The sequence below is a fragment of the Cibotium barometz genome, chromosome 20 (genome assembly GCF_041138505.1).
Source record: "Cibotium barometz isolate CiBa-2024 chromosome 20, ASM4113850v1, whole genome shotgun sequence".
Lineage (NCBI taxonomy): Eukaryota > Viridiplantae > Streptophyta > Polypodiopsida > Cyatheales > Cibotiaceae > Cibotium > Cibotium barometz.
The window spans coordinates 17,501,742-17,528,033 of NC_141065.1; the positions used below are offsets into that span (position 1 = coordinate 17,501,742).

At 44.9% G+C, this 26,292-nt stretch overlaps 2 protein-coding genes across 7 annotated transcripts; both read left to right on the forward strand.

Annotated features, from left to right (window-relative positions):
- The first annotated feature begins 265 nt into the window (after window positions 1–265).
- Window positions 266–19,080, forward strand: LOC147627600 (uncharacterized). 6 transcript variants are annotated; one of them, XM_086814503.1, is made up of 7 exons: window positions 266–1,689; window positions 1,874–2,024; window positions 3,382–3,666; window positions 3,891–4,047; window positions 4,159–4,237; window positions 9,794–10,135; window positions 10,260–10,394. In XM_086814503.1, the coding sequence occupies exons 1-6, from the start codon at window positions 1,016–1,018 to the stop codon at window positions 10,104–10,106; spliced, it is 1,659 nt and encodes a 552-aa protein (XP_086670629.1). In that variant the 5' UTR covers window positions 266–1,015; the 3' UTR covers window positions 10,107–10,135; window positions 10,260–10,394. The 6 variants fall into 6 exon arrangements, 5 of the variants coding, with proteins under 5 accessions (XP_086670629.1, XP_086670631.1, XP_086670632.1 ...); XR_015268265.1 differs by lacking the exon at window positions 9,794–10,135 and adding an exon at window positions 10,519–12,086 and having other exon boundaries at window positions 268–1,689; window positions 10,260–10,421; XM_086814504.1 differs by lacking the exons at window positions 9,794–10,135; window positions 10,260–10,394 and adding exons at window positions 18,688–18,869; window positions 18,961–19,080 and having other exon boundaries at window positions 269–1,689.
- On the forward strand, window positions 8,097–9,787 carry LOC147627601 (uncharacterized). Its single transcript, XM_086814508.1, has one exon. The coding sequence runs from the start codon at window positions 8,311–8,313 to the stop codon at window positions 9,343–9,345; it is 1,035 nt and encodes a 344-aa protein (XP_086670634.1). The 5' UTR covers window positions 8,097–8,310; the 3' UTR covers window positions 9,346–9,787.
- Window positions 19,081–26,292: the final 7,212 nt, after the last annotated feature.

A 26,292-nucleotide genomic window follows, 5' to 3' on the forward strand; every position in this document is an offset into this window, starting at 1 on the left:
GAATGGGAGGGGAAGACCTCTCCCTTTTTCGGGGCATGGTGTGTGTCTTTTTCTGGGCAGGCACGGTGTGTGTCAAGCACCTAGGGCCCTAAGGTGTGCAAGGTGCATGTTCACAAACTTTTCAATTGCTCAACATTCTATTCTGTAGGTGTATCAAAAGGTAGTGCTCACAATAATTTATTCACACCACTTGGTAGGCCCGATGAAAGAAAAACACCAAAACCCAAAAAGAAAAACACCAAAACCCAAAAAGAAAAAAAGAAAAACACCTTGGGCCATCAGACATCTTCATTGTTAGCTCTCTAGCTTCTAAGTGAGAGATCTTGCAGGCCTAGGTCTATATTGCGTCAGGGCCTTCTCTCAAGCAGCCCTCTGTGTGCTGAGAGAGGGGACTTGGAAGCATACTTAGCTACCAGGAGAGGGGACTTGGAAGCATACTTAGCTACCAGGAGCCCATCTGTACTGCATTCTCCTTGCTTTATTTCATAGCTACCTCCTTATCCCCTTCACTTCGCCCACATCTCTGTCTTCTCCCCGTGTCATCTCTTCACTTTGTTGCCTTGCAGAATTATCCCATAAGCCAAATGCTGCATTGCCATAATAAGCTAACCTAACCTGGCTACATGAATTTGGCATAGGAGGACGGGTTTATTCAATCAGAAGGCAACGGTCCCCTCTCTGTGTGATGCTTTGATGATAGGTTTCAAAATCAAGGTAATGCGTCTACAGGGTTTGGTTTGTTGGACTTAACGATGGCCATATTAGGGCTTTTTCAGAGTATTAAGGCTCTGCTTTTGCCTGGTTTGATTAATGGGCTCAATGAGAGGCGGTGTTTAGTATATGCATGGGGGCTACAGACTATGGAGCACTAGCGGCATTGAAAGAATCCGTCAAACCAGTAAACTCCGGGTCGCGAGCATATCTAAGAGCCCCGCATTCATCACAAACGTAGGGTTTCTGCCATGACCACAGGTTTTACTTCTCTGCATTGACCAAAATACTAGGGCCTGCAAAGATGGATGCGCTAGCCTGCAGATATGGATGGAGCCCATGTATGTTCACGGCAGAAACCATGGCATTTGCTAGAGTATATAATAGGAGAACCCTTTTTGCTAATGCTGCATATGATGGAGGAGTGGCTTCTGTGATTTCAACAAGCTTGCATAGCTCTGTCTCGTACATAATGCCAATTCAGAACACATTAGCCAGCCCTAAGAAATTTTCCGACTTGGAAAGCCGAATCCCGATATTGCCTGCCGCCCCACTGCAATTGGATAGTTTCACTGTAGCTGGTGGAACCAAGTTATCAGGTCATGTCGACATAAGTGGTGCTAAGAATTCAGCTCTGGCAGTCTTAGCAGGTTCCCTATGTTCATCCGAAGAGGTCTGCTTAAGGAAGGTGCCAGACTTACTTGACATAAAAAGGATGCTCCAAGTCTTGAAGTCATTGGGGGTTTATGAGCGCCAATGTGGCTCTGATGTCTACATCAATGCTAGAAATCTCAGCTTTGCAGAACCATGTGGAGAGACAGTTCAAAAGATTAGGGCAGGCTTTTTTGTGATTGGGGCACTTGTTGCCAGGCATGGGGAGGCAATACTGGCTCTTCCAGGAGGTTGTGCCATAGGTTCACGACCGGTCGATCTTCACTTGCGCGGATTGGAGGCATTGGGTGCTAAAGTGGAGGTCAGGTAAGGTGGGGCTATGTTAGTCACTTGGAACCATGCGATTGAAGGGCTAAGTGCATAGGTTTAGAGCTTCAATTCGATTGATTTATGTGCATAAAATTATGTATATCAGATGAAACATCCCTATTGGGGGGATGCAGCATGTTTATCCTATTGGTAAGATATCAATCACATGGACTCTTTGCAGGAAAGGGAAGGTGCATGCCTGGGCAGCAGGTGGCAGAAGGCTTACAGGAGGTAATTTTCATTTTGATTTCCCAAGCGTTGGTGCAACAGAGACGTTGATGATGGCCGCTTGTTTAGCTGATGGAGAGTCAGTGCTTTCGAATGTGGCTCAGGTTTGCGGGTTCTGCCTTTCCTTTATGAATCTGTACTGTCAGGGATCTTGATGGAGGGGGTATTAAAAGGGCCAAGGCTAGTTCGGAGGCTTTAGTACTTGCACTGCTACTATGTTTGCTGAGTTCTATCTATAAGTGGCTTCAAGCAAATCCCCCCCGTGAAGGTTTGTGGAGCTGCTAGCTTTAAGCAGATAGCACACCCAAACCGAAAGGCACGGGAAGGAGTGATAAGGGTCCACTTGTCCGTAGATGAATTGGAGATGTACCGGCAAGAAAAACTATATTTTTTCTGCCACAAAGTAAGACATATCAAACAAGCCTGCCCCAAGTGACAGCTACCCAACCCAGGCTCCACTTTTTTCACAGCCAGCCGAGTGGATCCTCCACTGCTAGCCTCAGCTTTTGGAACTTTCCTTGGTAGGTGCTGGGAGATAAGCAGGAGGGAACTTCCATCAGGGAGCTAGAAGACAAGCGGGGTTCGGTAAGAGGGGATCTTGGGAGCTACTGAACTGTCGTGGTCATCTCGAAGGCCAGCCTGCTGTAGTTTTGTTTGACTGCGGCTGAGACAAGATACAGACCAATGGGGGACACCTTGTATGAACCCTTTTTTGGGGCTTTTGGGGCATGGCCAACCCCATGACCAGGTCAGGCTGGTCCCATCAGCAGGTGGGTCAGCTGACCAGCTCCTCTCAGCCCTATATAAGGGGCAGTTGGACGATTCTCTCAGCCCCTCTAAGCCCTATATAAGAGGCAATTGGGCCATTCTCTCCCCATCTCAAATTCATATCCAAGCACACCTAGCAGCAGCCCTGGGCAGCAGATTGAAGGGAAACACAAGTCATAGAAAAGGTCAATGCAGGCAGCAGAAGGCGGCGGCTAGATTTGCAGCCTTCTTGGCAGCCAGTGTGAGTCCAGCAAAGCATGATCCTATGGGAGAAAACATAGATTCAGGTTTAGTCCAGTTCTGGGAAGATTCAGCCTTGGGTGCCTGGCTGACCTGCTGTATGGCTGTCCAAACCTGCACCAACATTGTTCTACCCAAATCTGATGCCAATTCTCTGCTTCAATGTTGCCAGCCTGCTCATTCTTGTAGGCCTTTTGACTGAGCACGGCTTTCTCCTATCACAGGCGTGCTCCTACACTACCCTAGTGTGTCTTGTGTAAAAGGGCTGGTCTGTAGACTTTTAAAATATCTACAGAAATCATAAGTCAACTTGAACAAACTGGGAAGCATAAAATCAAACACATGAATTGTAAGTTACATAATTATGCACAACAAAATGAGTTGAAATCAGTTTAAGCATTGTTTTAGCCATTAAAGCAAGTTCTGATTGATTGGTGCTGCTGCTGTATGTAGGAGCCAGAGGTTGTGGATCTTGCGAGATTTCTTATTGCTTGTGGGGCAAAGATTGAGGGTGTTGGCACCAGCTTGTTAGTCATAAAAGGCGTGAAGAAGCTACACGGTGCAGATTACTCCATTATACCTGACCGCATAGAGGCAGGCACTTTCCTAATTGCAGCAGCAATCACGCGCTCAACTATATCCGTGTCTCCTGTTGTATCAAACCACTTGATAGCAGTTGTAAAGAAATTGAAGACTATAGGCTGCCGTATCAGTGAGCTAAGTGCCGACACTTTGCAGGTGAACTTTCATAAGGCTCTTTAACTGCACTAATTCTGCACTTTGCAGGTGAACTTTCATAAGGCTCTTTAACTACACTAATTCTGCACTTTGCAGGTGAACTTTCGTAAGGGTCTTTAACTACACTAATTCTGCACTTAAGTAGGTAATGCTAAGAATGCTTTCCTCCTTTCTTGGCTACAAACTCAGTTATCTCTCTGATAAACTTGGCATGCTTCTCACAGATCAGCTCCTCTTCAATTCTGAAAAGCATAGAGATGACAACGGGTCCGTATCCAGATTTTCCAACTGATTTACAACCTCAGCTTATGTCACTGATGGCTACCTGTCATGGAGAGAGTACAGTAAAAGAGATGGTGTTTGAAAGTCGGATGGGCCATGGTAACTAATGCTTTAGTTATTGTTGATGTGTTGCCGGTATGATTTCACATGTTGAGATTTCTTACCTGACACTGATTTTTTTTTAAAAATAATGGATTTTCTATAATCTAGTGGAGGAGCTGCAAAGGCTTGGGGCAAAAATATATGTATCGAGGAACAAAGCTGTCATTCAAGGGAGAGACATGGGAAGGTAATTTTTTGATCCAATTAACTCAGCCCATTTCTCTTTCTTGCACAGGGTGATAGTATCTGCTCTATGCTCCACATCTTCCTTTAATGAGAAGACTCAATGGCATAAGCACTAAAGAGGTTGGAGGGAGGTAAAGAGGCCATTGGTACTAGGGCTGGTAGACTTGGCTACTTTGTTGGATGGCCAAACAGTCTATTCTGTCCCTATTGTATAGCATGCCATAGCAGCACATATGCACTTCTACACCAAATATAGAGAATAGAGATGGAGAAGAAACATGACAGGTTGCTTGAAATGGAAATAAGCTCAGATAGGAAAGCACCGACCCAGCTACACAGGAGTAGAAACAATACGGCCACTACAGCCATCCCCTCCTGGAGGATCTCATCCTTGAAATGTACCTGATCTCCTCCGGGTAAATGTGTAGCAGAACCAGGAGGTGGAGAAGCTGTATCTATGCCTTCAGTGGGCGCATCAACAATTAGTGTCTCATCAGCTGAAGCCCACCGCATTGATGGCGATGCTGGCATGCCTTACAAGATCAAAGGCACCAACATCTAGGCATAAGTAAAAACCAACCTAGAGAACCAATACAAAAGTAGCTCATACGTCAACAGAGTGCCTTACAATTTTTTAGATACTGAAACTGGCCACCAAACTTAACCAAGTCAACCATAATGAGTTCCAAAAGAAATCAAACTTAACAAAGTCAACCATAACGAGTTCCAAAAGAAACCACCATAGGTCCCGGATCTCCCCCTTACCCTTTACTTCATAGACACCTTACACAACAATGATATCAAGCTCTGTGATAGCTTTGCCAGGAACGTTACTGTACTCCTTGATGCTGTTGACATCAGACTTGTTGATGTACGCTGGAAGATCATCTCTACAGCAAGTTCCTGTACACCCTGGACTTTGATCCCAAGAGCACTAAATGGTGGTGGTGTGCTTCTGGTGTGATCATGTGCTACTACTGCTCTCACCAAATTCAAGCAGTCTTGAGCAGCCAGGCTCAGACGCCCTTCTTGCATTTGGTCCTTTGATACAGTTGCTGCTGCTGGGAATGAAAATGCTGTTTCTGCTCACCTTGTCTGGGCTGGCGCTTCTGCCCGAACAAGTGGGCAGATGTCTACTCATGTGAGCATGGATTCCTCCCTGCAAATTATGAACACCATAATGCTCGGTCTGAGTAGTTGCTTTCTCAATAGTTGCATGTCCAGCAGTAGCACCAAAATAGCCATTTGGGCCATAACTTGCATTCTGTTAGCAGTCATTGCCTGTTTGTACCATATTACACTGTTGTAACATGCAGCGGAAGTATTCGTAATTAAGGATCCTGTCACACAAGTCTCACACCGCCTTCTGTATCTTGAGTTTTGCGAGTTTAGCAATCCACTTTTATGACTTCAAACTTTAAGAGATTGAGAGAGAGAGAGAGAGAGAGAGAGAGAGAGAGAGAGAGAGACTGTACACCGTATGGGGTCCCGAATTACCCATTGAAGGGCCCCCCATCCCGTTACCGGAACAGTATTTGCTTTATTACTTTGAAAAGACTGACTTTGGATTGATGATAAGCCAAACGCAAGATCTTGGAGGACTAAGAGTCGGGCTGAATTGGACACGGCTGTAGAAGCACCAATGATGACCAATCTCGAGTCTATGCACTCTTCCCAATGGAATGAGGGAAGGCTGCAAATTTGAGGCTGAGGTATGGGTTGATTGGGACTGTTTCTAGGCTGTGAATGAATGCTGAATTTTACCTTCACCAAAGTGCTGTAGCAAAACGATGAAGATATACATGTTAAAAACTGCTCCTATGCAAAAAACGCAAGGTATTCTGAAGCATAGTTGCATTCCGTACTAGTACGGAATGGTTTAGTTCGTACAGTGCATTTCGTACGGCGTACGGAACAGTTCACGTGGACTTTTTTTTTGAAGCCCAAACCCGTCGGTTTCGCATCGCCTAGGATTTCCGTACCTTTTTTTAAAATCAATTTCCTTCGTGTTTTGGGCTGTCGTCGCGTTTTCGTACCTGCATTGTACCTGCGCCGCACCATCGCCCGTCTGTCTGCTGTCCAGCTTAGGCAAGGTGCCTCTCTCTCTCTCTCTCTCTCTCTCTCTCTCTCCCCATCTCCTTGCTGCCTTGGCCATGCTTGAGCGACAGTGCCACCAGGCACACTTTTAGGAGCCCCGCATGAAGGGGTGGCTATTCGACACTTTGGTCACACCCGCACTGATATACGCAGCAGCAGTATGGGCACCCGGCTCTCGGCCTCCCCTTGGACATAGATCGAGAGACCCCAGGTTCTGATGCTCTCACGAATGATTTGCAGCAAACCATCTATACCACATGACATTGTCAGAGCAGAGTTTGCTACACCACCCATGCTAGTAGAGGCTCTCTTCCAGGTGGTCTGCTTTATTCATCGAGTGCGAGCCATGGCTCCGGACAGATTGTCACGTAGAGCTTTTGAGGCATCTTGACAGTTAGCTGAGGCAAGTGACACAGGATCATGGTACGCACAGATGATACAGCTATTGATCCAATGTGGGTGGGACATAGATCACTTACCACCTGTTCAGTACGATCTTAATGCTCCACATATGCAACTCTCACACAGTGAGAGGAACGGAGTTATGCGACAGGACTTATTGCAGCGCTATATGAGGCGGACATGGATCACACCCCACCAGCCCCTGCCTACGAAGATGCTATACTACAGAGATTGTTTTATGAGCACCTCAGAGGATGGATTTATTCAACGACCCGGATATATGGATGTGTACATGCCTCATAGTGTCCGAGTGGCGATTGGCCAGCTCAGAGTGTCATCACACCAGCTTGAGATTGACGCAGGCAGGGCAGCACAGATCCCCAGAGCAAAGAGGATATGCAGACTATGCCAGGAGGAGGTTGAGAGTGAGGAGCATTATGTATGCAGATGCAGAGCATATAGTGACATTAGAGAGAGATACACCACCATCTTCAGTGGACATCCCTCACTCTGCCAGATCATGGAATCCGCAGACCAACGCAGATTTGGCCAGTTCTTGCTAGAGACACAGCGCCACAGAGAGGCACTGCTACGGACTCATACCATAGGGAGAGGTGGGCGGCAGCTCCAGCTCAGATTTCTTCCAGAGATCTATCCCAGTGCCTACCCTGACACAGGAGGGGGTTACACTTCAGTGTGCTGCGGACCTCCGAGCCAGACGGAGATCGAGAGCACCAGGCCATTAGACTCCCATACATCAGAGGGAGATTACAGAGATACGGGCTCGACATCATCACCATATCCAAGAGCGGCTAGCTCACTTACCCTCACACCCGGAGATCATGCTCCAAGGGATTTTTGCCTCGCCATCGCCTATGTATCGCATATTACACCCCCATTATGGTACTGGTTGGAGCTCTGCATTGCATTCTTGTATACCCTACACATATAGGTTGCATATTGAGCCTTTAGCAGTAGTGCTCCATCCATCACCCCCCCCCCCCCACTAGCTCAGTACTTTCATAGTTTATTTCATGTTTATTTTGTCCCTTTTTTCTGGACATCTAGAGGACATTCACAGTTGTACATTGATTTGTCTCATAGGTCGAGTTCGGCCTCTAGTAGACGTTAATATAGCTCTCTCTCTCTCTCTCTCTCTCTCTCTCTCTCTCTCTCTCTCTCTATACTTACTACTTAGTACTCTCTACTTACTACTACTTAGTACTCTGTAGACTCTCTCTCTCATGAATGATCATTGGTGACACAGACTCTCTCTCTCTCTCTCTCTCTCTCTCTCTCTCTCTCTCTCTCTCTCAACCCTTAATTAAACTAATCCTACCCTTAATAAGTTAATTTTAACACGGATTAATCATTACCCCCAATTCAAGAAATTCCATTTTTCAGAAATTTCCTCTATTTTCAGCCTAAAAGAATTCCCTCTATTTTCAAGAATGCCCTCTATTTTCAATCATTCCCTAAACCCTCTATTTTCAAAAATTACCTCTATTAATTTTGTATTCATTCCAATCATTCCCTCTATTTTTAGAAATTCAATCCCTTGAACAATCCTCTTTAATGTATTTTTTCCATCTTCATTCCCGAATTTTTCTATTTTCAGAAATTCAGCCACTAATGTGGCTTCTAATGTTGATTTTTTTAAATTGCAGCTTGTCCAAGATGCCAAAGGCACCAAATCCTTACTGGGCTGCATACACCATCATACTTAATAGCACATCATCAGTCAGTTCAGGCACTTGTCATTGGAAGTGCCGTTATTGTAACTTGCAGCAGTCTAGCTCGATCACGCAGGTCATCCGCCACATGTCAAATGTTGGGGGCAAGGGAATTGGTGGGTGCCCAAGTATTCCACAGGAGATGGCTGATGCTATTATAAGGAAGAACCCCAAGGAGTTTCGACATGGCAGAGAGATTCGTAGCACTATCGTTGATAACGATGTGTTGTTGTATCCTTTGCCTACAGATGCAACACCTAGCAGAAAGAGGGCTAGGATTTCTGAGGATGAGGAAGTGCCTGCTTCTTCTGCACCTATTGGGCAGCCTTCTACGCAACGCAACATTAATTCCTCCTTGCACTCCATGTCATGGATCAAGGAGAGACAACGTAGGGTAGAGATTGAGATAGAGCACACTCTTACCGAGTGTAATATCTCTTTCAATGTGCTACGCACAAACCAATGGAAGAGGATGATTGCCGCTCTTGCAGCTGTAGGCAATGTGGATGGGTGGACATGTTTAGAGTACAATAAGATGAGGACCACCATGTTGGAGGAAGAGAAGGAGAGGATCGAGACTTCTCTTCAACCTATCAAAGAAGGTTGGAAGAAGTTTGGTTGCACCATCATTTCAGATGGTTGGAGTGACACGAGGCGGCGCCACATAATAAATATCTTGGTCTCTTCATGTCTTGGCACCTATTTTTTGCGTGCAGTTGATGCAGGCAAGGCAGGGGAGCGGATCACAGCTGATTTTATCTACCACCACATTCGTCAAGCTATTGTGGAGGTGGGGGTAGAGAATGTGGTGCAAGTGGTAATAGACAATACCTCTAACTGCAAGAGGATGGGCGTTGGCTATTTTTCGCTCTCATAGTGCGAAAGATATCATACGACCCTCCAAGATCAGATTCGCTTGTATGTATTTTGTCTTGGAGCATTTGTATGATGTTCGAGATGCTCTTCGCCGATTAGTGGTTGATGCACCTTGGAGGCAAATGCATAATGCAAATCATGAAGCCACAAGGGCCATCCAAAGAAAAGTGCTAGAGGAGGAGTTTTGGACAGAAGTACATAGCATCACCATAGTCTTGAAACCCCTCTTTATCCTCTTGCGTGTCACAAATATGGAGAGGTCTAACATGAGAATACTCTAAAATCTTTTCCACAAGATGAAGAGAGAGCTTGCAGCATGCACAATCATCTCCAGAGCCAGGTGAATACTAAATATTGAATTGTAAATTGCAATGTCTATTTAATATTTAGTATTTATAAATTACTCTTTGAAGTTCGTAGTATGTACTTATGGTTGTTGACATTCACAGGGTGGATGAGATTATGCGCCTTGTAGAGAGGAGATGGGATTGGATGCGTCATCCAATTCATGGTATGGCAGCACTATTGCATCCTCTCTACAGGAGTGCAGATCTTTTCATGGACACGGTGTTTCTATCCATGAGAGATCAGGACATGAGTCATGTATTGACCAATGAGCAGCAGGTACACATTGATCGAGAGATGATAGGATACTCCAATAACCTTGGAGAATTCTATAGTCGCGGTGTTTCTTTGCTGCCAGAGGTGTGTAAGACGCCTCTTGATTGGGCGAGATACATGGATACCATCAGCCTCAACTAAAAGCCCTTGCACTTCGGCTATTATCCCAGGTAATAATAGAAAATACATATTGATTATTGATTAAAGATTCGGCTTTGGAGTCACGAGTGTAGGGTGTAGGGTCTAGGCTTTAAGATTTGTTATAACTAAGACTCGAATCTTCGTGGATTTAAGGATTGTTCCTCTGGAGCCTGTGAGAGGAACTAGAGTTCCTACTCTCTTATTCACACGAAGATCCGAAACCGCTTGAGCACAGCACAACTAGAGAGGTTGGTGTTTTGCAGAGCCAACCTTCGACTAATTCGGAATCTTCGAAAGATGGATAGACCAAAACAGGTAAAAAAATTTACGACATACTGATACACTTCAATGTTCATAGTAAGCTTAAAGTGATGTATTCACTAATAACTACTAGTGAATACATGCTCCATAGATTGATGTTGAGGAGTTCGAGTGTCGCAGCCAGCAACATGCCGAGGAGAGCGACATAGTACGTGATGAGTAGGAGAAGATATACAGACAGCTTCACAGAGGGCTCGAGACCATTGATAGACGAGTCACTCGAGCTCGGTCTCGAGCTCTCACTACCAGCTCCCTTACTTCTTCAGCTCTCACTACCAGCTCCCTTACTTCTTCAGCTCAGCAGAGTTGTCCTTTCACCTCTAGAGGCACCAGGGTGTATACTTGTGGTGCACATACCAGAGGGGGAGCTTCCAGAGCGATCAATAGAGGTGGTCCAGAGCACCAGATGCAGACTCTTCCAGAGGAGATACCTGGGACCTCTACCATTGTTGAGGAGATACCAGGTGATGTGGGGGAGCGGGAGCCACTATATGATTATGATGGGGAATCTCCTCACAGATGGAGACTACTCATCATCCTCATCTTCAGGCTTGGATGATGATGAGTGAGAGCTGGCCATATGGCTATTGGCGTTTGTAGTATGTACTGGGATTTCAGCTTCAACCAAACAGTCCTTCATGTTGTATGCAGTGCATCTCATTTGACAGCTCATTTGACATTTATATAGCATACATGTTTGCATTTCAATTGTTTTTTGTGCATCTTTGTGTACGAGTGTTGCTAAATTATGAATGATTTATAATGTGTTTTTTTTATATACACATTAAAAAAAAAAAGTGAACGTACTTAAAGTACTCATCCTGATGCGTACTTTGCGTACTCGTACGCGTATTGCACTGTACCGCACCGTACCTAAAGTACTCAACCACTATGTTCTGAAGGCTGAATGCTGTATGCTGATGCGTTTTGATGATGGATGCTGATTCTACATGCATTGATGCTCCTAGTTGCTGAAGGATGAAATGCTGGCTGAAAACGTTGAGGGCTGAAGTGCTCTAGATGCTGAATATTCAATCGTTGATGCTCCTTAGGTTGAAGGCTCCAACGCTTAATGCTCGATTATGATATGAATGAGTGAAGGGTGCAAAAGCAAAGCCTATTTATATGAGTGCTAGGGCTGGTCGGTTGTAGCTAATTTGCTACATGACTTGTCCAAGATGATAAATGGTATTAAATGCTAGAAATTATGAAATAAATGCTAATAAATATCCTAAAAATACTAGATGCTATTTCAAGGCTTCTGCAATGGTCTATATGTAATGGATGAATGATATGTAATATGTAGAGTGCTGTCTAATGCAAACCCTAAGGTTTCTACTGACTTTACATGCATGAATGAATCCCTCGGAGTGGGTTAAGGGACTTGACTGATTGATTGACTCACTATGGCTGAGGAATGACCTACGTAGCTCGTGCCTGATATTGACATATCCTGGACTGAGAATTACAATGGGGTCACGACATTCGACAATTATCATCCTAAAGGGTACTAATACTGTACAATGTTACATTGATGATGATGAGCCATCTTGTCACCACGCACTACAGTGCGGCAGAGTGCATGTGACAATTGTAGGGAGTGAGGGCCAGTGATGTGGATGTGGCCGCCCAAATGAGGACTCCTTGATCGTGTTCTTGTTTTTTTCATTTTTTCCATTTTTTCCGGTAGTCGTGGGGAGGGTGGGGGGCTGTTTTTTCCCCGTCGGTCTGTTGGATTTGTCTGCCCAAGAGGGGCCCATTGTTTGGTGCTGGCCGACGAGGTCTTTGGCCTTGCCATCTGCTGGCCAACTAGGCTTGTCCCAATCGTGGGCCATTGCTGGGGGGTTGTCGGCCTATTTCCACTGGCCGACTGTTATCCCATGCCCATATATATTGGGCTCTTGCCCCCCCACACTGGTTGTACCGGATATACTTGTGTATATAGTAGAGTTCGACACTACATCTCCTCTCTTTCTCTTTTGCAGTTTTCTGCTCTCTGATTTCTGTCTCATTTCCGCTGTACGTTCTGACATGGTATCAGAGCCACATGTGGCTTGGAGCTTTGAAGACAGTGAGAGCTTTTGGGGTTGTTGTTTTTGGTGTTGATTGGAGAGTATTTGGGTTGTACGGGACGTGGAGAAGCGGGTAGAAGGTGGGCCTCATTGTTGGACAGCCACCTTGCAAGAAAACGCAACCTCTTCTTCATTTTTTTCCCACCCAGCCTCCCTTCACAAGACTATGTGAACCCCCGAGATGGCAGATTTGCTCGAGATCCCTCTGAAGATCTCCACCCTCCCGACGTTCCCAGTGGACCGATAGTTGGACAGGAACAACTATGGCATTTGGAAGGTGATGGAGTTTGTATTGGAATCTTATGATTTGGTTGACTTCGTCACAGTTGGTGTTTCAAGGCTAGATCCGGCGGCGGAGGACTCTTCATTAGTCAAAGAGCGGGAGGCCTAGGCACAATTGTGGGATCGTGTCAATGCCCGTGTGTGCTCTTTCACCTTTCTTAATTGCACACCCCAAGTGATCAATCATATCAAACACATGACGTTGGCTCGAGGGATTTGGCAGCACTTGGCTTCTCTGTACAATCGGGTATCACCCATGAAGAGAGTTTCCTTGGAAGTGCAGATGCGAGTGATGAATCTAGTAAAGTCTTTGACGATGCGGGAGCACATCAACAAACTCTAGGCTCTTCAGCAAGAGATTCTTTAGGTTGGGAAGGAGATATCATCAGAGGACATGGCCATCACCATGCTGTCTCATCTATCCTCTCAGTACTAAGCTTTCTATTCTTCTTTGACATAGTCACAGGGGACGGAGGGGACGGACCCTTGGAACGGGGGGACGCCGTCTCGGGAACACTGTGGGACGGGGACGGACGGACGTCCCCACCTGGGCGTCCCTCACAAGGAACGGCGTTCCAGGGAACGGATCCAGGAGGGGACGGTTGTGAGGGACGGCTGCATGGGAACGCTTGCAGGTTACTGTTTGGGCAATGGTCACATTTTTGACCTTATTTTTTTGCCTTTTGTGAGGGGCTTTTCATGGGCCTTTAGCCTTGGCCCATAGGCCTTGAGCCTTTGAGGCTTTGGGCCTTGGCCTCTCTCTTGCCTCCCTCCCTATAAGAAGACACACACACACTCTCTCTTCCCCTCAAGTGGCAAGCCTCAAGGACCAAGGTCTCAAGTTTCAAGCTCTCACACAAGCAAGCTGTAGCCTCTCAAGACACACTCTCCCTCACACACACTCTCTCTCAAGCTTCACACACACACACACACACCCACACACCCACCCACCCATCCTCACACTCAAGTTCTCCCTCAACTTTCAAGACTCAAGCCTCACTCACTCTCTCTCTCTCTCTCTCTCTCTCTCTCTCAAGCTATCAAGTGACAAGGAGGCATCCATCATCCATGGCATCCTCCTCGTGGCAGTGGCTCTTCAAGTTCCAAGTACCCGTAGAAGGACGACGGGATGGACATGGTGGGATAAGGTCAATCACACCCCATCCCCTCATGGAGGTGGTGCACAGCCATGGACATGCAAGCTTTGCCCGTATAGGTGAGTGGGTGGTACTGACAAAGTAATTTTTAAGTGCCGTTTCTACCCTCGTCCCCGTTCCCTACATATGGCCGTCCCCCGTCCCGTCCCCGTCCCCGTTCCCTTTACCGTCCCCCGTCCCTTGTGACTATGTTCTTTGATCACCAGTGAGAGGCTCAACACCATTACTTGGGAGGAGCTTGTGTTGATGATCTTGGACCAGAAGGAGCGATTTTTGAACCCTCCACAGGGCGGGAATTCTAAGGCTTTGACTGGCCAGTGGTCGAAAGGCCGCAGCAGCAGCAACAACAACAACAACAACAACAACAACAAGGGCAAAGGGAAGTTTTACAGTCGAAGTCTTTTGAGAAGAAGCCCGACTCAGATCGCGATGCTTTGAAGGCTGAGCGGACCTGTAACATTGTGGCCAGAAGGGTCATTATTGGAGGAAATGTCCTCAACGGAGCATCGAGAATGGTGCAGATTCCTTAGCTGCAGCCACGAAGACTCCAGCTTTTGTGTACCTGGAGATTATGGACACTGGAGCTTTATCTTCTTCGAGCAGGGAGGGAGTTGTTCTCACCATTGGGGATACTTGGGAGTGGATTCTAGATAGTGGTCCTTCTAGGTACATGATTCCTTCCCGAGAGTTGTTATAGGACTTTGGAGGCAAACATGGCACATCTTTGTCCACTATCTCGATTCACAGCGAGGGCAGGTTGGAGATCGTCCCGATGGCAGAGGGGGAAGCATTCCTTCCCAGTTCTTTATGTTCCATCTCTTGGTTTTCATCTTTTGTCAGTGCATGAGGTTTGCAAGACTGGCATATGGGTGGAGTTTGATGAGCATTCAGTTGCTATTCGGGACAAAGCAACAGGCCAGGTTGTTTGGGAAGGCGGAGTGGAGAATGGGATTTACAAACTCTTAGCACTCTCTTCTCTTACAGGTACTCAGCTTGATGATTTGTGGTATTTTCGTTTTGGCCACTTGAATGTGGACGTGCTGCGGCGGGCTTTCCGGGACCAGATGGTGGATGGCTTGCTAGATGTTGGCAGCATGCATGGACATTGCAGTTCTTGCATTCATGGGAAGCAGTATAGGGAGTCTTTTCTGAAGCAGGCTACCAGGCGGGCTTCAAAACCACTGGAGTTGGTTCACACTAACTTGTGTGGGCCTATGCAGACCCCATCCTTGGGAGAAGCCTTGTATTTCTGTAATATGCGGAAGCTTCGGAGAAGAATCGGTAACTTAAAAACTCAGAATTCAGCACTCTTTTCGCGACGGAAATTAACGCACAAACTGAAAGGAGATGTGCAGAAAATAGAGAGAGAGAGGGAGAGATGGAGAGGACACAGTATTGGGTCCCAATTACCCTCTGTAGGGCCCCCACCACGGATGGTGTATTTGCTTTATTAGAATGATGTGAATTTGAAAGAAAATACAGCAATCTTGGACCTTTTCTTGGCTGGGAATACCCTGCCCTTGACCTTCAGTTCTCCACCCCTTTGCTTAGCAATTCCCTTGGCTTGTCTAGCCCTTGATTTGCTTGAGCTCTTGGTGAATAATGAGATGGTGAATGGGATTGTGGCCTCCACTATTCATACTATCCCATCAGGAGCAGTCGGCTGGTTCACTTTTCTTCCACGACCTGTTTTAATATCATTTAATGCTGAAAATGCCACGTGTTCACACTGGACTCTCCTGGCTGCCTCTGTGGGCTGCTGTCCAGGCCAGCGCAGGCTGGTGGGCAGCACCTGGGCACTGGCCGCCTGCAGTCCAGGCTGCCCTATGGGCTAGCCAACTGGCTGGGCTGGCCCAAAAGCCAGTCGGCTGCTTGGCCAAGCCCTCTTGGGCTGGCCGACAGCCTGCCCAGCCCCTCCTTGGGCTGGTGGGCAAGTCCTGGGGTTGCCTGGCATAGTTACCACGGAACGGGAACGTTCCGGGAACGTCGGATGCTAGAACGGGAGCGGGAACGGGAACGGGAGCGGATCGGGAACGTCGCAGAACGCCACGTCATATGACATGTCAGCATATGACACAAAAAAATGTAACTTTTTGTATACGGATAGCCAAATATGCTTCCTAATATTTGCTCCCCCAAGACATGAACATACATTTCTGCAAGCAAAACACCCCCCCCCCCTTTTTTTTTTTGGGCGGAACGTTCCGACGTTCCGGGAACGTGCCTTCGCCCGGAACGGCGTTCCGGCGTTCCAGGAAGGCGGAACGACGTTCCGTGGTAACTATGTTGCCTGGGCTCCCTGGGGTGGCCCATACGTGTCCAAACCTGCTGCATACCTACATCTACAGAGCTGTTTGACATCTGGTGGCATACCAAACATACAGAACAACTGACATCATTCTAGAGGGAGACTCACAGCGCGGACTGGCACTGTTTCATGTGCAGGATAGTGCACACCTGACCTTGGACTCCTGTGCAGGACAATGCACACCTGACCTCGGACGACTGAGATGGATCCCTGGCTGACTCGTCCCAGATTGGGCTCACATGGGACCAGTTCACCATCCCAGGTCTTGCACCTTCTGTACAGAAATGTCTATGTGGCATCCAAGTTCGGGATGCACGTGACAATTTCATGCTAATTGTGGATGATTCTAGCAGGTTCACATGAGTGTATTTTTTGCCACATAAGGACCAACCCTTTGCTCGATTTGAGGACTGGTATGCTTTTTGTGGAAAAGGAATCTGGATTGTAGGTGAAGATTGTTTGAGCTGACAAAAGGAGGGGAGTTCTCTTCTAATGCTTTTGTGCGGAGCATGGCATCGAGCGGGAGTTGGCCGATACACGATCGCCTTTAGAGAATGGAGTGGTTGAGTGAAAGAACCGGATTGTGGTGGAGATGGCGAGGACGATGTTGGAGCATCGCGATCTTCCTCGACCACTTTGGGGAGAGGTTGTGGCCATGACTGTCCATATCCTCAACTGATCTTCGACGACTACAGTGCCTAAGATGACTCCGTTTGAGGCTTATTTTGGCAAGAAACCAAATGTCTCCCATTTTCGTGTTTTTGGGAGTGATGCCTATGTTCACATTCCAAAGAAGCAGAGGGGGAAGCTTGACTCCAAGTCCTAGAAGCTTGTTTTTGTGGGATATAAGTTATAACTCTCTTTTCAAAGTCTATAGGTTATATGTATGACTCCAAGCGGAATGAGGTTGTTGTTAGCAAAGATGTTGTCTTTGATGAGCATGTTCCACCTTCCACTGTTGAGGAGCCACCGCTTCTTGGAGAGCCAAATGAGTATGAGGATGAGTCCTAGGCTATTGTTCCAGCTAGCCAGTCTTAATCAGTAGATGAAGTTGATCCCGAGGTTGGAGATTTGCCACAGCAATAGGAGGCTATGCCACAATCCTCCAGAGATCTGTGCCATGCGGAAGGAATTTCCCGGAGCATGATGGATTCACTCATGTAAGAGTTGGTGACTTTAATGAGTTGTCTTCTGGATGTCCAGAAAAAGAAAGGACAAAATGAACATGAAATAAACTATGAAACTACTGAGCTAGTGGGGGGGTGTGATGGATGGAGCACTATTTCTAGAGACTCAGTATGCAACCTATATGCGTAGGGTATACAAGAATGCAATGTAGATCTGTCTAGCTCCAACCAGTACCATAATGGGGGTGTAATATGTGATACATAGAGAGAGAGAGAGAGAGATGGGAGAGCCACATGATGCTGAATGTATTAGAATGATAAGTTTGTGAGTACACAACTACAAGTACAAGGCATAATAATAAAATTAGTCTAGGTGTCCTTTCACACCAAATGTCTAGGGGAAAACTCGGTAGGACAAAAGTGCCCTTGGAGTTAGTGCGCCTGTTCACATGCAGCAAGCACTTTACATATAAGCATATGCCCTCATTATAGAGTACATAATAAATTCCTATATTATTTGCCAAGAACATATGCATGGCATGTATTTCTACACCATTTTATACTAGGGTGAGGAGGTGTGCATGGCGTGGTCAATCTTGCTGTTGGGTTAAATGCTTCCTCAAGGTGGAAAACTTAAACATGTGCGAGTCTTGTCCAACAATCTTGATCTACAATTCGCCTTATAAATCCACCATGTTTTAATGGCAAAGATCCAAGTGTGGTTCTTCATGGTAGAGTCTTATTCTTGTTGCATATAGCCTGTCCATTGTGAAGGGCTTGTGGCTCTGGACCTTCAACATCTCATGCATTAGAGTATATAGACCAAAAGCTGTAAGCCCATGTATCCTCATGCAGTGTTGAGCAGAGTCACTGGGATTTCATTGTTGGTAGCAGTGCTAGCGCAAGTAAGAGCTTCTTGCTTGGTTGTGAAGGGAATGACAAATTCTCCTCCAGTTGTTGGTAGCAGTGGTAGCGCAATTAAGAGCTCCTTGCTTGGTTGTGAAGGGAATGGCAAATTCTCCTCCAGTGAACCTGGCTTGTTGCACACTGTGCTCAGATTGACCATTATTGCCACAAGGCAGTAGATTCTATCAACCTCTGACTCCACATTGTATCCTATTTTGGTGTTCCTTTTATGAGTTAGTCGATCTATAGCTCAGTCTACACAAACTGCACGTGAGGAGGTTGCCCTTCCCTTTATAACACGTTCCCTTGAGAACTCTTTCTTTGTTGTATTTCTGGATTTTATGGTAGGAAGGATCCTCATGTATGCTAAAGCGATGAAGTGCTGGTGGATGCTCTATCTTGTTACAGTCTTCTTTCAGGTGCACGTGTTGAGGCCAATGACCTTAGAGCTGGTGCAGCCTTAATACTGGCAGGCATGGCTGCAGAGGGGATGACCAATATCAAGGGTGCTAGCCATGTTGATCGAGGCTATGAGAGGTTTGATGAGAAGCTTCAGTTGCTGGGAGCAAGCATAGAGAGATTGTCATGAGGTTCAGTGCTGCTGCCAGGCCCGTCTTTTTTCCTTTTGAAAACTGCAGCTGCATACTTGCTGGGATTTCCAATGTCAGATTTTGTATGCAGGCTTTCTGTATTCTACATTCGGTGGAGGCTGCTGATGATAAGTGCAATCTTTTTCAGATTCTGTGTTTCAAAGAGTTGTCACCATTCTTTTCAATCTAATTTGAAATTTTCTTTTCGAGAGAAGAGATGCCCATGCCATTGAGTGGTTTTTGTCAAGGCACATGATGATTTCAAGTTTAAACTAGAGGAAGTCTGCTACTTAACCACACTAATGAGGACTTTGACACCGAGGCTTTTTCGCTTGATAATTTACTTTCAATATGCCATCGTCTGTAATATTCATCCCTAAGTTTGATTGCATTTTCTGTTTTAGCATGAAATTGAATCATCTTTGGTAATTTGTGCCAATGCATGCTTTCTACCCCCATGCGATGGTAGTCTCTCTTTCTTCTGTTGTGTGTGTTGCTTGTGTAGGGATGACAAGAGAGGATGCTGCTTGTGGTCTACACCATAGGAGGGTCTCCATCTTTATACTACAAAAATATAGCACAATAAAAATATAGATAGCAAAACAAAGTGCAATAGATAAAGAATTTTAAAATTATGAGATAGGTACAATGTGATGGTGTTGTCTACCCGTGTGCTATGAAGTAGAGCTTAGATGGTGATCTAGACAAACTTTGGATGGAGGAAATACGAAGTGTAGAGGGTGTAGATACTCACAAGCATTGGGTATCGTAGCTCATGATCACTATGTCCATATATAGTGTTGCAAGTGGTGTGGTAGGCACGTATACAATGTGGTTGGTTATGTTGTATGGAAGTGGTCACTCTCTGTGTAATAAGAATGCGGCCATCCGTAAATTGTCCAATAATAATGAACTTAAGTATCTTATGAAATATTCTCCGTATCGTCGGGTTCAGGGTATCCTAGCTCCACTAATATGAACTCCCATGTCCACTAAAATACTCCCAATCATACTGTTTCATAAGCAGCAAAACAAGCTGTCTTGTACTTAGCTTCTGTAGAAGAAAGTGCCATTGTAGGTTGCTTCTTACTAGCCCAAGAGAAAATTCCAAAACCAAGTGTAAAACAATATCCAAAAATTGATTTCTTGGAATCACAAATTGTTGTCCATTTTGAATTACAATAACCCAGAAGAGTGGCACCTACATTGTAAGTGATGTCGTACACAAGAGTACCTCTAATGTACCTAAGTACTCGCATCCCTTGCTTCCAATGACTCTCTCGAGGCATGTTGGAAAACTTGCTCAAAACACCTTTGAAGTTGATATCAAGTCTAGTGTTAGTGAGAAAAATCAAACTCCTTATCAGCTTCTTGTACTTCTTGAAGTCTACTAATGGTGAATCTTTTGTAGAAAGCTTCACGTTCATCTCCATAATAAGTGTTGACAGAGGTTTGCAATCGGACATCCCAAATGCTATGAGAATCTCCCAAGCATACTTTTGTTGCGATATGAAGATCTTACCTAACTCTTGTCAGATTTTAATTTCCAAACAAAAATATATAAGATTTAAGTCTGTTTTCTCAAACTCACGGCTTAGCATATCCATTGGCTGTTGAATCATTTCTTTATTGTCACCTATGATGTTCAAGTCATCTATATACAGAACAACTAAAGCAATCTTGCCATGCTTTGTTAGAACATACAAATTAGCATGAGAAACACTTCTAGTAAACCTAATCTTTTTGAAAAATTGGTCTATCCTATGATACCATGCCCTTGGAGCCTATTTCAGCCTATACAATGCCTTCTTCACCTTGCAATTTTTTTAAATTAATCTTGGCATCTCAAAACCTAGTGGATGAGAGCTACATATACCTCTTCCTTCCTTGAGATGTCTGTTCTGAAATATTGATTTGACATTCATGTGGAAAACTAGCCATTGTTTATGAGCAGCCAAGGCAAGTATCACTTTGATAGTTGTCATGCGAGTTGTGGGAGCAAAGGTTTCAACAAAGTCGAAACCTTTCACTTGCCAACCTAACTTCATATTTTCCAAGTGAGCCATCAACCTTATACTTAGCTTTCCAAACCCATTTGGTACCAATTACCTTTCTGTTTGGTGGTCGGTTAACTAGCTTGAGGTATTATTTTTTATGATGCTTTCCACTTTGGATGTGCTAAGGCTTCGTCCAAGGTGGCTGGCTCCTTAACTATTCTCATTGTTGGGTCCAGTTTGGAAGTGGCTTTTGATGTGGTATAGCAGCAGGCTGGTGTGATGTGTGAGTCTTCGTCCTCTGAAAACTTCTCCTCAACAAGAAATCTAGCTGGTGGATTGGGCTCATGGTGGATTATTTCTCCAGCTGATGGTAGGGTGGATGGACTTGTCTCCTCCACTGGCTGTGGCCGCTCTACAAACACCACATCTAGACCAGTGATTATCTTCTTCACCTCTTGATCATAGAACCAATAAGTCTTTGACTCTTGACTATATCCAAGAAAGATAACACTTCTTGCTTTTGGCGTCAAGCTTCTTCTTGCATGCATCTAGTATATGCACATAACATTGACAGCCAAATGTTCTGAAATGAGATACTGAAGGTTTCTTACCAGAGTAGGCCTCTTGCGGTGTGATACCCTAGAGCGCCTTTGTGTAGCTTCGATTGAGGATGTAAACTGTTGTGCTTATTGCTTTAGCCCACAAAGTGTCTTGTAATCCTTTCTCTTTCAGCATGCATCGAGCTATCTCCCACGATGGTCCGATTATAGCATTCCACAACACCGTTTTGCTGAGGGGTGTGAGAAATTATGAGTTGGCGCTTGATGTTATTCTCCTTGCAGCAGTAGCTATTAAATTTTGTTGAAAGAAATTCTTCTCGTCGATATGTACGGAACTTTTTCACCTTCTTTCTTGTCTTATTCTTCACAAGCTAATGCCACTGTTTAAACTTGCCAAAAGCTTCAGTCTTATCCCGAAGGAAATAAACCTACATCTTTCTACTGTAATCATCGACTAATAGCATAAAGTAAGAAGATTCTCCTAATGCAATAGTAGACATTTTACCATAGAGATCAACATGTACCAACTCTAGAGGAGTCTTTGTCCTATTGTGGAAATGCCTTATGTTGTTGTTTGCCCATCATGCAAGCCTCACATGGTTCCTACAATTTTGAAAATGCAAGCAAATTAGCTATCAGTTCCTTTTTTTGCATCTTCTTTAGCACTGCGAATTTGATGTGACCAAATCGCTTATGCCAAAGCCTACTCGTGCTTTTATCTACAGTCACTGTAAGGGCACTCAGCTCGTACAAATTATTGTGCTTTTATCTACAGTCACTGTAAGGGCACTCAGCTCGTACAAATTATTGTGCCTTACTCTTTTTCCGACTATCTTGCTAGCAACATCTAGAATTTCTGTTTTAGTTTTCTTGAAGCATACTTCAAGTCCACGATCTGTCATCGCAACAAACTAAAAATAGATTTCTTTTGATTTGGGGTACATAGAGCATGTTTGACAGCTTTTTCTCTTCACTTGTAGCTATTACAAAAGTGATGGTTCCAGACCCTTCGGTTGGACATATAGCCTTATTTCAATAGCAACATTGATGCGTTCTTATATAGAGGCCTCCAAGAACTATACCAACCCTTTTTACTGGTCATGTGTCGGGATGCTCCACTATCGAAAATCCATGAATTATCAATAATTGGAGCTTGAGCAGATGAGCAAAGTTCAATCTTGGTCTGTGTTGTTAACTGACTCCTTTTGCTTCTATGAAGACTTTAGGGTGCCATTCTTCTCGTCAGCTTGCTTTTTTCTACAATCTTTGACAGCGTGACCCTCCTTGTCACAATAATAGCAGCTTCCTTGAAAATTCTTCTTCTTTGGCTTTCTCTTCTTGTCATCAGAAGATGCAGTGCCTTTGCCTTTAGCATTTGCCAAAATCATAAGGTTTGCATTATTCTACCATAATAGTAGCTCAAAAGAGCATTAAAAAAATGTCAAAATTCAAAGAACTCATATAATGTTTTCAAGCTCCAAATCTATTTGCATAATAAAGTTAGCCAGAGATCAACTTGTATATTTGGAGCTTCCAATAGAGTGCTCTTGTAAATCTTGCAGTTCACATTGGAACTATCTCTTTCTTTCTTGAGAACATGCATCTAAGTATCATTAAAAAGTTTAAATATGTCCAAACTAGTATCTAATGCTCTAATTTTTGAAGTAACATATATGTTACTCAACCTAGTCTGAAGCAAAATGCTTCAAAATGTTGGAAACAAGGTTGGAGGAACACACACACACACACACACACACACACACACACACACACACACACAGCGGAGAAGCTCAAGGAGCACACAATGAGATGATAGATATATAATGAATGTGGCATGTACAAAGATGGTAACTATAACCCAACATGGGTGTATACTACCACGAGGAAAAAATCTCCTAAAGAGGGAAAAAGTGCTCCGGCTAGTCTTAGTGTGTTCACACTCGTTGTTTACATAAATCACTACCAAATATAGCTACAAATATCTTCGTGGGAGTGATGATGTGAACAAGGGGTGAACTGGCACTAAAAGTACAGAGATGTGCCAGGCTCTTTGGACTACAAGAGGGAGCCCGGACTATATTAGCATATATCATCTCCTTTTCTGGTGTATATGGGGGGAATTTCTATGCTTAGGCATTCTCCATATTTTCCTCCATCTTTTTCATATGTTTTCCTATTTTATGGGCCTTTGATGTGGGTTGCCCACCCATTTTATGGAGTATTTCACCTATTTGTAGGTCGTGTAGGCCACTATGAGGCAGTCAGCCAGCTTATGATGGAGTATATATATGGGCTACCCTCTTCCTCATTTTATCATCATTCCTTGATCATTCTTGGTGAGCACCTTCAGCCCTTTGCTTACGAAGTCCACTCCTTGCCTACGGGCTAGTTGTATCCACTCTTTTCTTGAGATTAGTACATCATCGTTTTGTTGTTTTCTCTCATCTCTCTCTTGGAGCTTTAGCGTTTTTGTCATTCATCTTCATCTTTCCGCTGCCTCTGACATGGTATCAGAGCCTAGAGGTGTCAAGACCTGCTGTAATTGGAGGCTGATTGGTGCTGATTTTCTACATTTTCACGCAATCTTGGTGGATGTCTGTAGCGGTTCATACTTGCGTTTTCTTCTTCGGAGGGATAGATTTGGGTTTTTTGCATTTTTTTCTCCTTCTCCACTCTCTCTCTTTCTTGCCCACCCTCCCTACAATTGTAGAGAGCACCTCTTGGGCTATTTTGATGGCTGCACTTTTGAGAGGAGGTACATCATGGCTCTCATCCAACCCCGAGCAGTTCCAGATACCCACTCTTCCGACTTTTCCTTTATATGCCAAGTTGGATGGCACAACCTGTGACATCTGGAAAGTCATTGTGAAAGGAGTCATGGAGACATATGATCTTTTGGAGTTCACCACTTGACCGATCCTCTGGCCCAACTTGGACACACCGCAGAGGATGAGGATACGAGGGATACCCTTACGCACAAAGCTGTTCTGTGGGATCGACTTAATGCCCATGCTCGGTCATTCATTCTACTGAACTCTCAATTCTCATTCATCGCTCACATCAAAAACGGGATACACATGCACATGTTGCTTGCAAGAGACTCTTCGACATCAATGACCGGAAGACACCCATGAAGGGAGTTTCCTTGGAGCTTCAAATGTTGACGCTTTCAGCACAGATTCTACTTCTATGCGGGCTCACATCAACAAACTGGAGTCATTGTGATCTGAGATTTTTGGGTGTGGAAAGGAGATTTCCTTTGAGGATATGGCCATGCGGCTACTTGCTCAGTTGCCCCCGAAATATGAGTTTCTATTCTTTACTTCTTACCTCAGGGAACGACGGACGAAAACCATTACCTAGGATGAGCCGGTGCCCTTCTTGATAAGGAGAGAAGATTTAGGGATTCTTCTTCAAAGAAAGGTAACCAGACTTCTATTGGACAGAGAGGGGATAGCCTAATAGAGGCAAAGGTGGGGCACCTCCTTCTAAGGATTCTAAGGACTCCAAGGATTCCAAGGATGCAAAGTCGAAGGGGTCTTTAACTTCTAATTCTTCTGGCAACCAGAAGGTTTGTGATTATTGCTCCAAACAGGGGAACTTATGGTGGTGACAATGCAAAAGTTGCATGTGGGATTTGAAAGGGAAGTCAAAGGACAAAGGGGCAAGTTTATCCGCCCAAAGTTGTGGAGGAGTAAGCTTTTGTCACCTTGATTGATCTCGAGTCCGAGACTCCCCCTCCAGTGCTTAAGAAGCCTCTTCCTTCTTGTTCCCACTCTTCTCAGTGGATTTTGGAAAGCGTTGCTACATAGCACATGACTTATTGCTCCGCAAGGATTGTCTTGATGAACGGCATCAACGCCGGCGGACAGAGTTGCCATTGGAGATAACTCTATTGTCCCCATTCATGTGGCAAAGGGACAATGCCCCTCATTCTAGATGGCAATGGAGGGAAGTACACCTCAAGAGTGTTATATGTGCCAAATTTAGGATTTCATCTCCTTTCTGTACACAAGATTTGCAAATTGGGCACTAAGGTGGAGTTTATGGAGGACACAATGATAATTATTGACCCTCTCACTGACAAGATCCTTTGGCAAGGCATCAAGGACCATGGCCTTTAAAAACTCACAGCTCTTTACTCTCACACAGGTACCCGCACATGTGACCTTTGGCATTCTAGATTTGGAAATCTTCACTTGGAGGCCTTGCGGAAGGCATTTCAGGAGCAACTAGTGGATGTATTACTAGATGGTGGCGCACGTGAGGGCCCTTGTTGCTATTGCCTTAAAGGCAAACAGCATCGGGAGGCCTTTCCAAAAAAGGCTACACGACGAGCTAGGACACCTCTGGAGTTGGTTCATGTGGATTTGTGCTGTCCGATGCGCACTCCGTCTCTTGGTTCTACCAGTTATGTTTTTCTCTTAGTTGATGATTTTAGTCGATATACATGGGCCTATTTTCTCAAGTCCAAAGATGAAACTTTCAATAGATTCCAAACATGGAGAACCTTGGTGGATAAACAATCAAGACACTGTCTTGACATTCCGAGTCGACAAAGGTGGCGAGTTTACTTCTCGTAAATTCAACCAGTATTGTGAGCTACATGGCATTCAAAGGGAGTTTGCCAACACACCTTCAGAAAACTACGTGGTGGAGCGGAAGAACCGAATGGTGATGGAGATGGCTCGGACTATGTTGGAACATCGGAGTCTTCCTCTAAAGCTTTGGGCGGAGGCAATTGCTACTATTGTTTATATTCCTACTGCTGTTCAAGATAGACTCCCTTTCAGGCCTACCTCGGTAGAAAACCCACAGTTTCTCATTTTTGGGTTTTTGGGTCTGATGCATTTTTTCATGTAACTG